The sequence below is a fragment of the Nomascus leucogenys genome, chromosome X (genome assembly GCF_006542625.1).
Source record: "Nomascus leucogenys isolate Asia chromosome X, Asia_NLE_v1, whole genome shotgun sequence".
Taxonomy (NCBI): Eukaryota; Metazoa; Chordata; class Mammalia; order Primates; family Hylobatidae; genus Nomascus; species Nomascus leucogenys.
Genome location: NC_044406.1, coordinates 40,070,667 through 40,083,725, shown reverse-complemented (window position 1 = coordinate 40,083,725; position 13,059 = coordinate 40,070,667). Strand labels below are relative to the sequence as shown.

General features: G+C 42.0%; 1 protein-coding gene across 1 annotated transcript; it reads right to left on the bottom strand.

Annotated features, from left to right (window-relative positions):
- Positions 1–9,296: 9,296 nt before the first annotated feature.
- CENPVL3 (centromere protein V like 3) lies at positions 9,297–11,186 on the bottom strand. The gene has a single exon (XM_030807144.1). The coding sequence runs from the start codon at positions 11,184–11,186 to the stop codon at positions 10,323–10,325; it is 864 nt and encodes a 287-aa protein (XP_030663004.1). The 3' UTR covers positions 9,297–10,322.
- Positions 11,187–13,059: the final 1,873 nt, after the last annotated feature.

The window sequence follows — 13,059 nt, the reverse complement described above, 5'->3', positions numbered from 1 at the left end:
ATATCTATGAATTTAAACTCTGACATAAAATAATACAATTAGCAGGCTTGTATTAACTCAACAAGTTTTTTTCTTCCAATAAGTATTTATTAAAGACTCATTGTATATTACAGTTTGTATGTGAGAAAGTTTTAGTAAATCATCAATGGGCTCTCACCCTAAGGCCAGATCAGTGAATACGATAATAACGAGTTGACCAAGATTCATCAAGAGGCAAATACGTTAGGTGTGGAAGGTCTGGAGGGTTCTAAACCCAGGGTACGGATGAAAAGCCCAAATGCCCCTTGAAATGAAGAGAAGTTTGAATGCGGTGGTAGAATACTAGCTATCCTTTACTGAGGGGTGAGTCACACAATAAACATTTACTGAACATGACTGGGCTTTTTGGACATGGGAAAGAAGCAAGCCAAGGCTACAAAGTGCTTTTAGTCTAGTGGGCAGACAGTCATACAGAAATGTAATTGCCAAACATTTTGATGAGAATACTGACAGGGCTGAGAAGATGAGTCACTGGAAATACAGAGGAAGGCCTCTAAAAACCAGGCTGAGGGTGCGTGGGTGTGATCAAGCTGTACAAAAGTTTAACTTGGTCAGGGACACAGAGCTAAATAGCAGTGTGGTCAGTTTTCATCACTGGATCAGCCTGATTCCAAAGCTCTGTGCAGTTTATTCCAAGTTCACGCCTACAACAAGGCCATCTGTTTTCATTTGGAACTTAAAGGTGCACTTCCCCTGGCTCTGCTTTCACTTTCCATCATGCTTCCTTCTCCTTTCAGACTCACCATAAAGTGAAATAGTTGATCCCAGCCTGTTGGCTTCAGAGCAGCAATTTTGAGCTCTTTCCTAGCACTTTACAGCGATGCTCTTTTCTGCTGAGTGCTGAGATTTTTTAGGCATGAACCCTATTGGAAGCATCACACATGTCTCATCAGGAAGGGCAGGTATATTTCAGCAAGTACAGTATACATGAACTGTTGTCATAGTGAGTGGACAGAGGTCTGGCTCTGGAGACAGACAAATATGGATGCAAACCCCTGCTCCATTACCTACTACCCAAGTTACTGAACAGGGTAGTTACTGAAACTATCCTGTTTGCTCATCTGTAGAAAGCAGAGAAGGTAGGAATTGATAAATATCTCTCAGGGTAGGCTGGGAAAGAAAAATATGCACTCCTTGAGATTATCTGTTTATGTTTCTGACTGTTAGAGTGTGAAATCCCAGAGGACAGGGATGCCATCTGAGTCATCTCTGTGCCTTAAAAACTCCAGAACCACATCCAACCAGAGCAGTCTCAGCACATTTTTCTTGTGCAGAGCTGAATCAGGCCTCAGCTGCTTCTGCTCCAAAGCGATGGTGCTTATTTTGAAGATCCTTTCTTGCATCCTAGAGGTCTATGAATACTACTCATATGCCAACGTTGATGAGAATCTCCACAGAGGAAGGTATATTTTGCTCCATTGTGACTTTGGCCATGTCTGTTTCCACTTGAATTTTTGAGCTACACTTGGATACAGCTGAACCAGAAATAATTTCTCGCTCTCTCTGCCATATTAAATTTTATACACAGACAATTCAAGAGGCAGGTCTCAGGCCTTTTAAAGGTATAAGGCTTTATTGGCAGAAAGAGTGGAATGTGAACAACAAAAGCTTTGCTTACTATATCTGCCAGTAGCAAGCCATAATATGTCGATTTTAGCCCTAATCCCATTGTGCTGTAAACAGTGGTAACGTGTATGTCTTATTAACTGAACTGTGAGCTTCCAGAGGCCAGGAAATGTATTTATTCTTGTTTATTCCTCTTTTTATTCCCAGCACCCATGACAGTGCCAGGCACATAGAGGACATTCAATAAATGGTTCTTAAGTAAATGAGTGAGACCATTTGTGAATTTTATATAAGAACCATACAGAGGAGGTGGCAGGCTAAGAGTGGTTCTAAAGCAATGCTGATGTTACACAACTTGCCAGTGAGGGAGACAGAAGCCTCTAGATCTGGTTGAATCCAGAAGCCTGCAGTCTTAGTTGTATTGGCTTTACTAGACTCTGGGACTCCCTGCAGCTTACCTTGGCCACTTTCCATGGTACTCAGAATTCAGAAAGGAGCCCTGTTTAGGATGGACTTCGTGTCCAAGGCTGGTTCATAGATTAGATTATTCATGCAATAAGTAGTTATTATTCACTTAATATGATTAGCTATCCCTCTAGGTGCTGGGGATTTGGCAGTGAAGAAAACTGAGACTGTTCCTTGAGTAAATGTCACTGCTCTATGAAAGCTGGTATTCTAGTTCAAAGAGAAAGAAAATAAACAAACAAATGCACAACAAGGCTCACTAAACAGTATTTGAGGATTAATTATTGTGAGATAGGAGTTTAGCAAATTGCAGATGAGTTTAATACATGAAAGCAAACAACGTAATATCCTCTTATTTATCTTATGCAAGTAATTAATAGCAAGTGATATTTTTGAATTAAATATACTATTATATAAGTAGAACAGTATAAAGATTCTTGAGTTTTGGGAACAAATATCTCATTAAACAGCTATTGCTTCAAGTCTCTTTCACCAACTCACACAGCTTCTGAAAGCAGAAAAATACTTTGATGGAAAGAATGTCTGAGTAACACATTCTTTCTCTAGCTGTGATATCATTACAGATTCAGCCTTGTCAAATTATGTTGAATTTTAAATACAAACTGAGTCCTTGTGAACTAGTCACCAGGTATTTTATGCATACTTATTATGGGGTTAACATTAGATTGGATACCAGAGGTACAAGAGAATGCTAAATCATTCTCTGCCTTCAATGATCATATAGCCTTGTTGGAAAGACCTTTTACACTGGTAGAACTCAAGACAGTTTGAACTACAGTGCAGGGAATGGAATCTAGATTCATAAATACCCTTGATCATCACTTACTGGTTTTGTGACTCTGGACATGATCTTGCACTCCTCTGAGCTTATTTACTCTTGTGTAAATTAGAGATAATAAAATCCACCTTTCGGGGTTACCAGGAAGATGAGAAATGACTCCTGTACACTGTAGAATCACAGTATTATTAGTCTTGTGCATTACGTGAGCATCAAAGATTAGCATAGAGCTATTGGTATAGATTAGGCATTATTATTCATCTATACTTTTATGGTCAGAAAATGGGAGTGGAAAATAATTAAATGCAACCTGATCCATACAAACAGGACAAACAGAAATCCTTAGAGTAGATTAAATATTGATCTAACAATGTGATGGTCTAGCTAGCACCAGGAAACATGCAGTCTAGCAACACAGTAGATCGGTAAGGTCCTAGCCACTAGGGTCAGAAATAATCATTGTTAGGATGACAGATGATAGGTGCTCATAGCAGTAGGGGAATTCAAGATATCCTGAGATGAGAGATGGCTATGTTTCAACATCCATTTTAATGCATACAGCAACATTATAAGGTAGATACTGTTTTATACCCCATTTACATGTAAAGAAACCTGAGACTCAGAGGCTAAGGAACTTGCCTAGAAATACTTAGCCAGTAAAGGAACAGGTTATGATTCAGACCTAGGCACTCTGATTCCAGTACTTAAGACATACCTGGGGCTACTTTTCTAAATGTTTCACATGTACTATCTAATGTAATCGTTACAGTTACACAATTTTTATTAAAAAGTACAGTTCTCACTCAGAAAGAAAGAAGGATTTGCATAAAAAAGAATTTCAAGCCCAGAAATACTAATATTACAGGCGTCAGGAATAGTAACATCCAGCCTACTTCCAGCCTCTCTCTCTCTCTCTCTCTCCTTCCCTCCTTTCTTTTCTCCCTACTTCCTTCTCTCTCTCTCCCTCTCCCACCCTCCCTCCTTCTTTCTCTTTTCTCTCCATTCCTATCTCATTCAAATCCAGGCAACAGAATATTACCAAGGGCTCCTTTAGCCTTCTTTTGCCATGAAGTCAAAGAACTGCTCCTGCAGAGAAAAGGGTTAATTAAAACCACAGAGAAGAACAGTTCACCAAGCATACTAGAGTTTCTGCCCTGGTAAAACATACCCAAAGATGATGGTGACTGATTGGAGCCAGGGATTCCTGGAAACTAAGAACTTTACATTTAGGGCAAGGGACTTGAGATTTAAAGGAAAGGTAATGTTAGGGAAACTGGGTTGTAATTTTAGTCCTGGGAGTCAGTTGGAGGAGGAGTGTAGAAGGTAGGGTCATCTTTGTGATGGACTGGTTCGGTTTTGTCTCAGCGTTACATGAATCTGTGGAGAGAAGCCAGCAGTCTGCTGTAGGCAGCTCATACCAACTCGCTAGAGCTGATGATTAAAAATAAAATTATATGAACTTACAATAAAATAAATTATATTAACAACAAAGAGGGTGGGCGCGGTGGCTCACGCCTGTAATCCCAACACTTTGGGAGGCTCAGGAGGGCGGATCACGAGATCAGGGGATCGAGACCATCCTGGCTAACACAGTGAAACCTCGTCTCTACTAAAAATACAAAAAAATTAGCCGGGCATGTTGGCAGGCACCTATAGTCCCAGCTACTCGGGAGGCTGAGACAGGAGAATGGCGTGAACCCGGGAGGCAGAGCTTGCAGTGAGCCGAGATCGTGCCGCCGCACTCCAGCCTAGGCGACAGAGAGAGACTCCGTCTCAAAAAAAAAAAAAAAAAAACCAAAGATAAAATACTCAAAATGAATGAGGCTCCTGTTTCTCTTATTACATTTTACTATTATCTGTGTTCTTGAAGGGATTTGTGTTTTTCATCTGTACCGTGGAAGTGTTGTGGAATAGTATGCCCCTGCTCATCTCGTCTCAGGGGTGTATTCAGTGACTTCACATTGGTAGCTTGAAGTAAACCATGGTGGAGGAATTTACAGCACCCAGAAATTAGGCCTTCATTTGTTGTTATGTTGATAGACTAGAATTAATGAAATGATGTAGAAAATGTTAATAATGCTGATTAAACTTTAATGTGTTTTGTGTCTGTAGCCACTACATTGTGAATAGAATAGCATAGAAAATTGAGTAACTACTATTTTTGTATTTAAAGGCTATTGTTCAGTTTGCCAAAGAAGTCACTAGAGTCATTGATGAATAGGTGAAGTTCTTGATGAATAAATGAAGTTCTGATATGGTTCTTTGTTGTATGAGTCTTACTTGTTAACATAAACAAGTTAAAACCCCAAATTCATGTTAGAGCTACACTTGGAGAGATGCTTGCAAGGTATTTACCAGTATATAGTTGGCCAATACCTTCAACTCCTGCTGCATCCCATGCACATCAAATGACCTGGTCTCCCAGCACTGACTAGTGGTTCCAGAGCAGTGGACATTGCAAGTGACAATGGAAGGGATGGTTAGAGAAAATGGGACATAAGGCCTTGAAGGGAATGAGAAAGGGCAAACTGAGGAGGGAATGAAGGGGTGGAGGAGCTGGCCCATTTCTACGAGTACATATGTGTGAGAATATATAGCTAATGTTTACTTAGAATGTGTTTCTTTACAAACTTCAATGCCTATTCCGTGCATATTCAAGGATATACATTTGTACATACATGTATATAAATAGGCATTCAAGCACATAACTACAATAGAGTTAATCAATTTTATTTATTCGTTTTTAAACAGGTTAATGCATGGACATATTAATGTGTATGTGCAATGAATGTTTCAAAATTTTCAAAAACACTGGCTAATTGTTTCCCCCACTTCTTTTTACTCCAACCGTAAATACGTTTTTTCAGAATTTCCTACCATTGGCAGGAAATGGCTATATTTTAAGTTATGTGCCTTCTAAATAAGTATAATTCTGGAAGTTATAAAACCCCAGTAGAAGCTCTACTTCAGTAACTGGTGCACAGTGAGTATCCATGGCTTATGCATACACAGATATTTATTGGATAATGATATATCAAATGATGTACAGGGCACTTGGGATTCAGAAAGAATTGGGTAGTGTCTTTGCCTTCAAATATCTCACAGAAAACAGAAATTAAACAAATATAATTTATTATCTGATATTGGGGCCAAGATAGAAGTCTGATCCTCATGTACGTCACACTCTCTCCAGCTTCTAAGACCTCATATATATTATTCCACTCTCTGGGAAATTCTAGTTCTGCTTTTCACCTAACTCCTATTTATTTGCTATATCTCAGATAGTGTGTCTCTTCTTCTGAAAGGCTATATCTTTCCTCCATCTTGATATATACCGTCAGGACATCTTGAATTCCCCTACTGCTATGAGCACCTATCATTGTTTGTTGTAGTTTCTTGTTTTGTTGTCTTCCTCAACCCACCATGAGCTCCACAAGGACTGAGATCAAGGATGCCTTACTTATTTCTATATCCAGGAGCCTACTTCAGTACCTGCCATACTAGTGTGAGGAAAGACACTATGACAGCTGGAGGGCTCAGTTCATAGGATGGGCATAAAAAACAGTTAGAAAAAAATGAATCCGTGCCAATTTCCTATTCATATATCACAGTCAAAGCTGCATGATCGGACATGACTAGACGCTGGAAATGCACTGATGTAGGTTGTATTCTTAATATTCAAATAGTTGAGGATTTTATTTAGCAAGGAAATAAAATTTGGGAGCAATGATTTTATGAAAGATGTCCTATTTCATAAAAAGGACACAGAAAAAAACAGTGCCTCTTTCTCTTCTTGATTCTATTCTTCCTGGTTGTAATTCCTAGAATGCTTATTATAGAGGAAAGCATCCTAACTACTGGGCTTCTTTCCCAGAGACTCTGAGGAAGCAAGCGTCATCCTATTCCCTTTGAATTTCTCAACTGTTAAAGTAAAATCATCCAACAATGTGCCATCACTTATAATGTCCACTGGAGGGCGATATACTACTGCTGGTACCACCGTCTATAGAATAGCCCGCGAGGACTAGCTTTAGTTACCTAACAATGTAATTATAAGTCCTCACAGTGCAGAACACCTAATAAATAAAAGAAGCTTTTTCAGTAGATGTGAAGATACAGATGAGAAGATGGAAATGGCACCAACCCTGCGCCCACCTCCCATTTCCTTACCTATGACCCCAGGGTAGACCTGGTTCCCAGGGGTCCTGTAATGCTTCCCCTCCATGCTGACTTGTGACTAACACAGAACACAGAGCTAATGGTTTCACCTAGAACATGGGCGGTCTCTTTAGGTTCCTGTGTATCTCATCCTGGAGAGAGGACAAGATTAGGAGATGAGTGTTATTATCATAACAATTTTAGAGATGAGGACACTAAAACTGAGGTCCAAATAAGTTTATTAACTGGCCCAAGAATAAACTTATTAACTGGCCTCTTTTCTGTGCTCCCACAGCACCCCACTTTTTCCTAGTCACACTGTATTTGGAGGTTTTCTCATTCGCTAAATGGAAGTGATAAGGACCTAGAGACTGTGTTTTTTGTTCACTGTTTTATCTTAGCATGGAAAACAGTGCTGGGTAGCCAGGAGGCATAAAGTGGAGGAAGGCTAGGCAGAGAATAGGGTATGAGGTGGGAGAGGATAAGGTTCCATCTATGGTGATTCCCCTGTCACGGCTTGGATGAATGTGGATGGTGAAGAAACAGTGGATGTTGTCTGATAAATCCGTTAAGAGGAGAAAGATCATGCACGGACTTACTTCCTATTACTCCTTCTACCCTGTCACTGGATTGATGTAACTCTCACTTTAAGTGCCCCAAAAAATTGCACCTGAGAGGGTATCCACGAAAGTGTCTAAATCCTAGGTTTGAGTGCAATCATGACCCTTGGTTCTATTTATCAGTGTCGTCACCTAATAAGAGCAACCATCATAGCAAATTGAGTGCCTGCTGGGCGTCAGCCACTGTGCCAGCAGATTATACACACACCCTCATTTCATCCTCACAATGAAGATGAGGGTGGGCTTTTACAGATTATTTTCTTTTTTGAGACAGAGTCTTGCTCTGTCACCCAGGCTGGAGTGCAATGGCGCAATCTCGGCTCACTGCAACCTCCGCCTCCCAGGTTCAAACAATTCTCCTGCCTCAGCCTCCAAAGTAGCTGGGATTACTGGCGTCTGCCACCACACCTGGCTAATTTTTTGTATTTTGACAGATTTTACAAAGCTGGACAGTAGTGTATAGAAGAGTTGGGTTTTCAGCCCAGGCTCAAATGCCAAGCCCTTGCTCTTTCCTTGAAGTAAGAGATGCCTGAAGCATAGCACAGCGGCCACTGTCAGGGTCCATGATCACTAATGGCTCACAAACATTCATTTACAATTTTGAAGTGTAAGATATACTTTTGTGCAATAGAAAAAAAGACAGCTAACACATAAAGTAACATTAACTTTAAAGCCTCCTTTGGAAATACAGGGGAAAACACTGACTTCCTGCAACCTGTGGTAAAATCCCCCAAAGACTCCCTTAAACACCACTTCCTTTCCCCTATCATTGTTTGAAAGAGAAGCTTCTCTTTCTCTCCAATTCTTCCTCAGTCATCCCCTTCCCCAACAGCTTGTTCTTTCTCAGGTTTTAGCCCCCCTCCCATTCCTTCCCACCAGCACAGCAGTCCTCTGCTTGCATTCTCACACACAGAAACCAGCCTAGCATGCTTAAACTGTATGCCAAGTTAAAAAGGTGCTCTGGCACTCTTGAACATGAGTCTTTAACCAAACTGATGAATGATTTGCACATGGCTTAGAGAAGCAAAAATCATCAGAACACACTTTAAAAGTCATTCTCAGAAAAAGAGAGAAATTATATATACACATTTCTTTGGACAGAAACACTGACATGGTAGAAGCATGACATCTTGAGTCATTTTTTTCCATCCCTCTGGATCCATTCTATGCAATGGAGTGTAATATAGGTGCAACTCAGTGCAATTTGGTATTTTCTGACCACCAATATGACTGAACCACCTAAGGCATATATGCATGTTCATGTTCTCCCTTCCTCTCTCCCTCCCTACCTCAACTCAATGCCTAGGTGGAGAAGGACTGGGGCAAGCTATTCCAAAGAACAAAGGAGGAATCTTGGGGAGTAGAACAACATGTTGGAGAAACCAGGTCACAAAAACCTTCCCTTTAGGTAGGGGTAGGGGAAGATGGAAAAGAAGAGGTATGAATTGAAAGGTGGTAGCATCTCTGTGTGAGGCACAGCCATGTCATCTCTCATATACATGGAAACACAAACTTACTTAATTGATCTCTTTTCACTTCGTTGAAAAGGTAAGTCAAGTTAAACAATTCAACATCCAATGAAACATGTACAGAGGAGAGACAGACAGCAAGTAAAAGACATACGGAAAGAGTATCCAGGCCCTTTTACCAAAGTAGTAGAACAATGCAGACATTTATTAGAAGTTTGCTCTTTTGAAATATTATTATTACATTGAAAGTTGGAAAAAAGCTAAACATCCATCAGAGGAGGTTGATTACATAAATTATGAAAGATCCATATTTTTTAATTCTATGAAGCCATAAAATGATAATATTGATATGTATCATTGAACCCACCACTGATTGTTTGATAAAAATTTCAGATATCAAGAATTACATATAAATTAGAGCTGGTTTTGTAATATACAGCATAGAAATACATACTTCTCTATTATTAAATATTTACTGATTTCTGAATACTTACACATGTATAAGATAGGTACTTAGAAAGATTAAAGAGGGCATACAGCACACAGACGTTTCTCATTCCTGTCTCCCGTCTCCTTTCCCAGAGACAGTTTCTAAAATAAAACGGAGGAAACTACTAACATCATTCGTCTAGTAAGAGCAATGAGGTATGTAATACTAATGAATCTTAAAACATATCATATAAAAAACACTAAATAACTGGAATGTCTAAGTAGTGCAAACGTGAATGTCTATCTAAAACACACACGTCGCACACACACGATAATGAATGAAAGACGTCCTAGCACATGTTTACAAACTGGTTGTGTGTTGCCGTCCTACACACCAGACGCAAAGCGCTGAAAACAGCAAGCCTGTTCACAATAGCACCAGGAACGTACAGTACACAGGAATCATCTGCAGGTGATTTGTGACAACTGCAGGCAGAACAGTAAAAGCGAGAGATACAATGGATGGCTTGAAAAAGCAGAGACACTCTTCTTGCTTATGGGATTCCAAGACTATCGTACACAGACAAAGGTGTGTTCAAGATTTGGATCGTAAGCGAGGTCACTGAAAACTAGCGGAGGGGAAGGGCAAATACTGGAAGGGAATCCACGGTTTGACCAGGCCAGAAACACCTCTTTCACAGCATGGGATGTGTGCAGGTACTCGGACGCTCCCCGCAGGGCCGCCCGGGCCGGTTTCAGGCGGGCTTGCGGCCCCAATCACTGCTGCTGTTCGCGGGGACAGGCAGGGGCTGACTGGGAGGACGTCTTGTGGATGGCCTTGTGCTCCTCGGCGGCCTCCTCCCCCGGGTCGCCACCGCCGACCTCCTCGATGACCACGCTGCGCACGGTGCCCTCGTCCAGGCAGTGCGGGGCGACGCCGTACACGCGGGGGTCAGTGACAGCTGCGTGGAAACTCTGCACCCCGCACCTGCTGCAGAAGCTGTGCAGCGCCGGGTGCGTGTTGGACCGATAGGTGACGATGCTGTCCGCGCCCTGGAGCAGCGTGAAGCGCGAGGCCGGGACGAGGAAGTGGCGGTGCTGCTTCTTCCTGCACAGCCTGCAGCTGCAATCCACGACGCGCAGGTCTGCAGGGGCCCAGACCGCAAAGCGGACCGCGCCGCAGTGGCAGCCCCCGGTGTGATGCACGAGGCCCGGGTACTCAAAGGTGTCCAGCAGGACCTTGGCGGCGCCCTCGCAGCTGAGGCCCCACAGCTTCCTGAACGTCTCCCAGCGCTCCCGCTGTGCGCCCAGGTCCAGCTCCTTAGGGGACTCGGCGGGCGCCGGCGGGTCCGGGAGTGGCGCGGAGGGCAGCGGATCTCTGGGGCCCGCCTCCCGGACCCGCCGCCACCGGCGCTTCCGCCGCAACCTTCCCAGCCACCTCTTGGCGGCCGCATGGCTCCCGACCCCGACTTGGACCCGGGGGCACTGCGCGCGGCTGGCGCCCATGACCGCGATGGCCGCGCAGGCGGCGGGAGGATCCCCGGGCCGCTTTCGCCTCCGCCGCTGAGCAGTGGCGCGGTTCCTCACTCTGCCCATGGCGCCTGCAGACTCCCGAGCGCGTGCCCAGCCCGTTACCCCCATTTCCCCGTCAGTTGCTGAGCAGCCTCCTTGTCTGCGCCAGCAGGATTGGCCACTTGTTGAATGTGATGTAAAGAGACCCTTCCCTTGACCCTATCACAACAGCCTTTGCTGGCCTGAAATTCTGACTGAGCCTATCAGTTGCCCCTTCTCCTAAATGTTAATTTCTATTGTTGATTCAAATCATCAGCCTAACCTTAACATATTGAACCACTGAAAATGCTGTAGATCTTTTAGTTAGCATGCAGCAGCAGGTAGATCAGCTTAAGAAAAAAGAATTATTCATCTACTATAGAAGAGGCAGAGTCAAACATAAAGCCTTGGGGGGTGAAAATGTGTGGTGTGTAAGTAGTTGTACCAAAGTTAAGTGTAGTAAAGATGACGACCCACAGTAGTGTGTTACATCAGTGGACCCAACCAGAGAAAATACAGGCGAAAAAAATTTACTTATTTAAATCCATCTTCTAAGGACAAGAGATAAAAGAAGAAACAGTACATTTAGTTTTGCATCTGTGCCAAGAGCAAATTAACAGCTCTGGCAGGCATGAATATGAAGTGGAGATTTTGTTCTTTGAAGATTGATTTGGTTGATCGTTGGGCATAGTCAGAGGAGAGACCCCACAAAATGAGCACAGATCTTCTTTTCTGGGGTGCAATGAACACCTGGGAAAACAGTGAGCAGTCTTAGGAAAGCTGCTTCTTGTGAGTTAAGTAGTAACATCCGCACATATGGGTTTTAAGCAGAGATGCATCCATCTACCCACAACCTAGATTCAATGATTCTTAACATTTTGTCGTATGTATCTATATGCGACAACTGTAGACAGAACAGTAATTAGATAGGAATTACATGTATCTATATGCATGCATATGCGCATACATTTTTTCAAAAACATTTAAAGTAAGATACATGCATTAATGCCATGTTGTCTCAATATTTCAGCACTCACATCCTAAGAATAAAGACGTAATTTCTCTTTTTTTGAAGCTCAAGATTATGTATTTACTTATTTTTGTAAGTTCGGTGCTACGTGTGCAGGTTTGTTACGTGGATATGTTGTGTAATGGTGAGGTTTGGGGTTCTAGTGTACCCATCTCCCAAACGGTAAACACCGTAGTCAATTGGTACTTTTTCAATTCTAATTTCCCTCCCACCCCCCTGCTTTTGCAGTCCCCGTGTGTCTATTATTTCCCTCTGTGTGTGCATGTGTACCCATTGTTTAGCATCCACTTATGAATGAGAATTGGATTTTCTGTTTTTGGGTTATTTTATTTAAGATAATAGCCTCAAGCTCCATCTATGTTGCTGCAAAATACATGATGTCATTCTTTTTTATGGCAGTGTAGTATTCCATGGTGTATATCTAGCATATTTTTTTTTATTCAATCATCTGTTAATGGACACAAAGTCCATGACTTCGCTATTGTGAATAGCGCTGCAATAAACATACCAGTGCAGGTGACTTTTTGATGTAACGATTTCTTTTCCTTTGAGTAGATACCCAGGAATGGGATTGCTAGGTCAAATGACAGTTCTATTTTTAACTCTTTAAGAATCTCCATACTGCTTTCCATAGGAGTTGTACTAATTCCCACCAACACGACATAAACGTTTTCTTTTCTCTGCATCCTTGCCAACATCTATTATTTTTTGGCTTTTTAATAATAGCCATTCTGAAAGCTGTGAGTTGGTATCTCTCTCCTTGTGATTTTAATTTACATTTCTCTGATGATTAGCAATGCTGAGCATTTTTTCAAGTGTTTGTTGGACATTCGTATGTCTTCTTTTGAGAAATGTCTGTTCATGTCCTTTGCCCACTTTTTAATGGGGTTGTGTTTTTTTTTTCTTGTTGATTTGTTTCATTCCTTATAGATT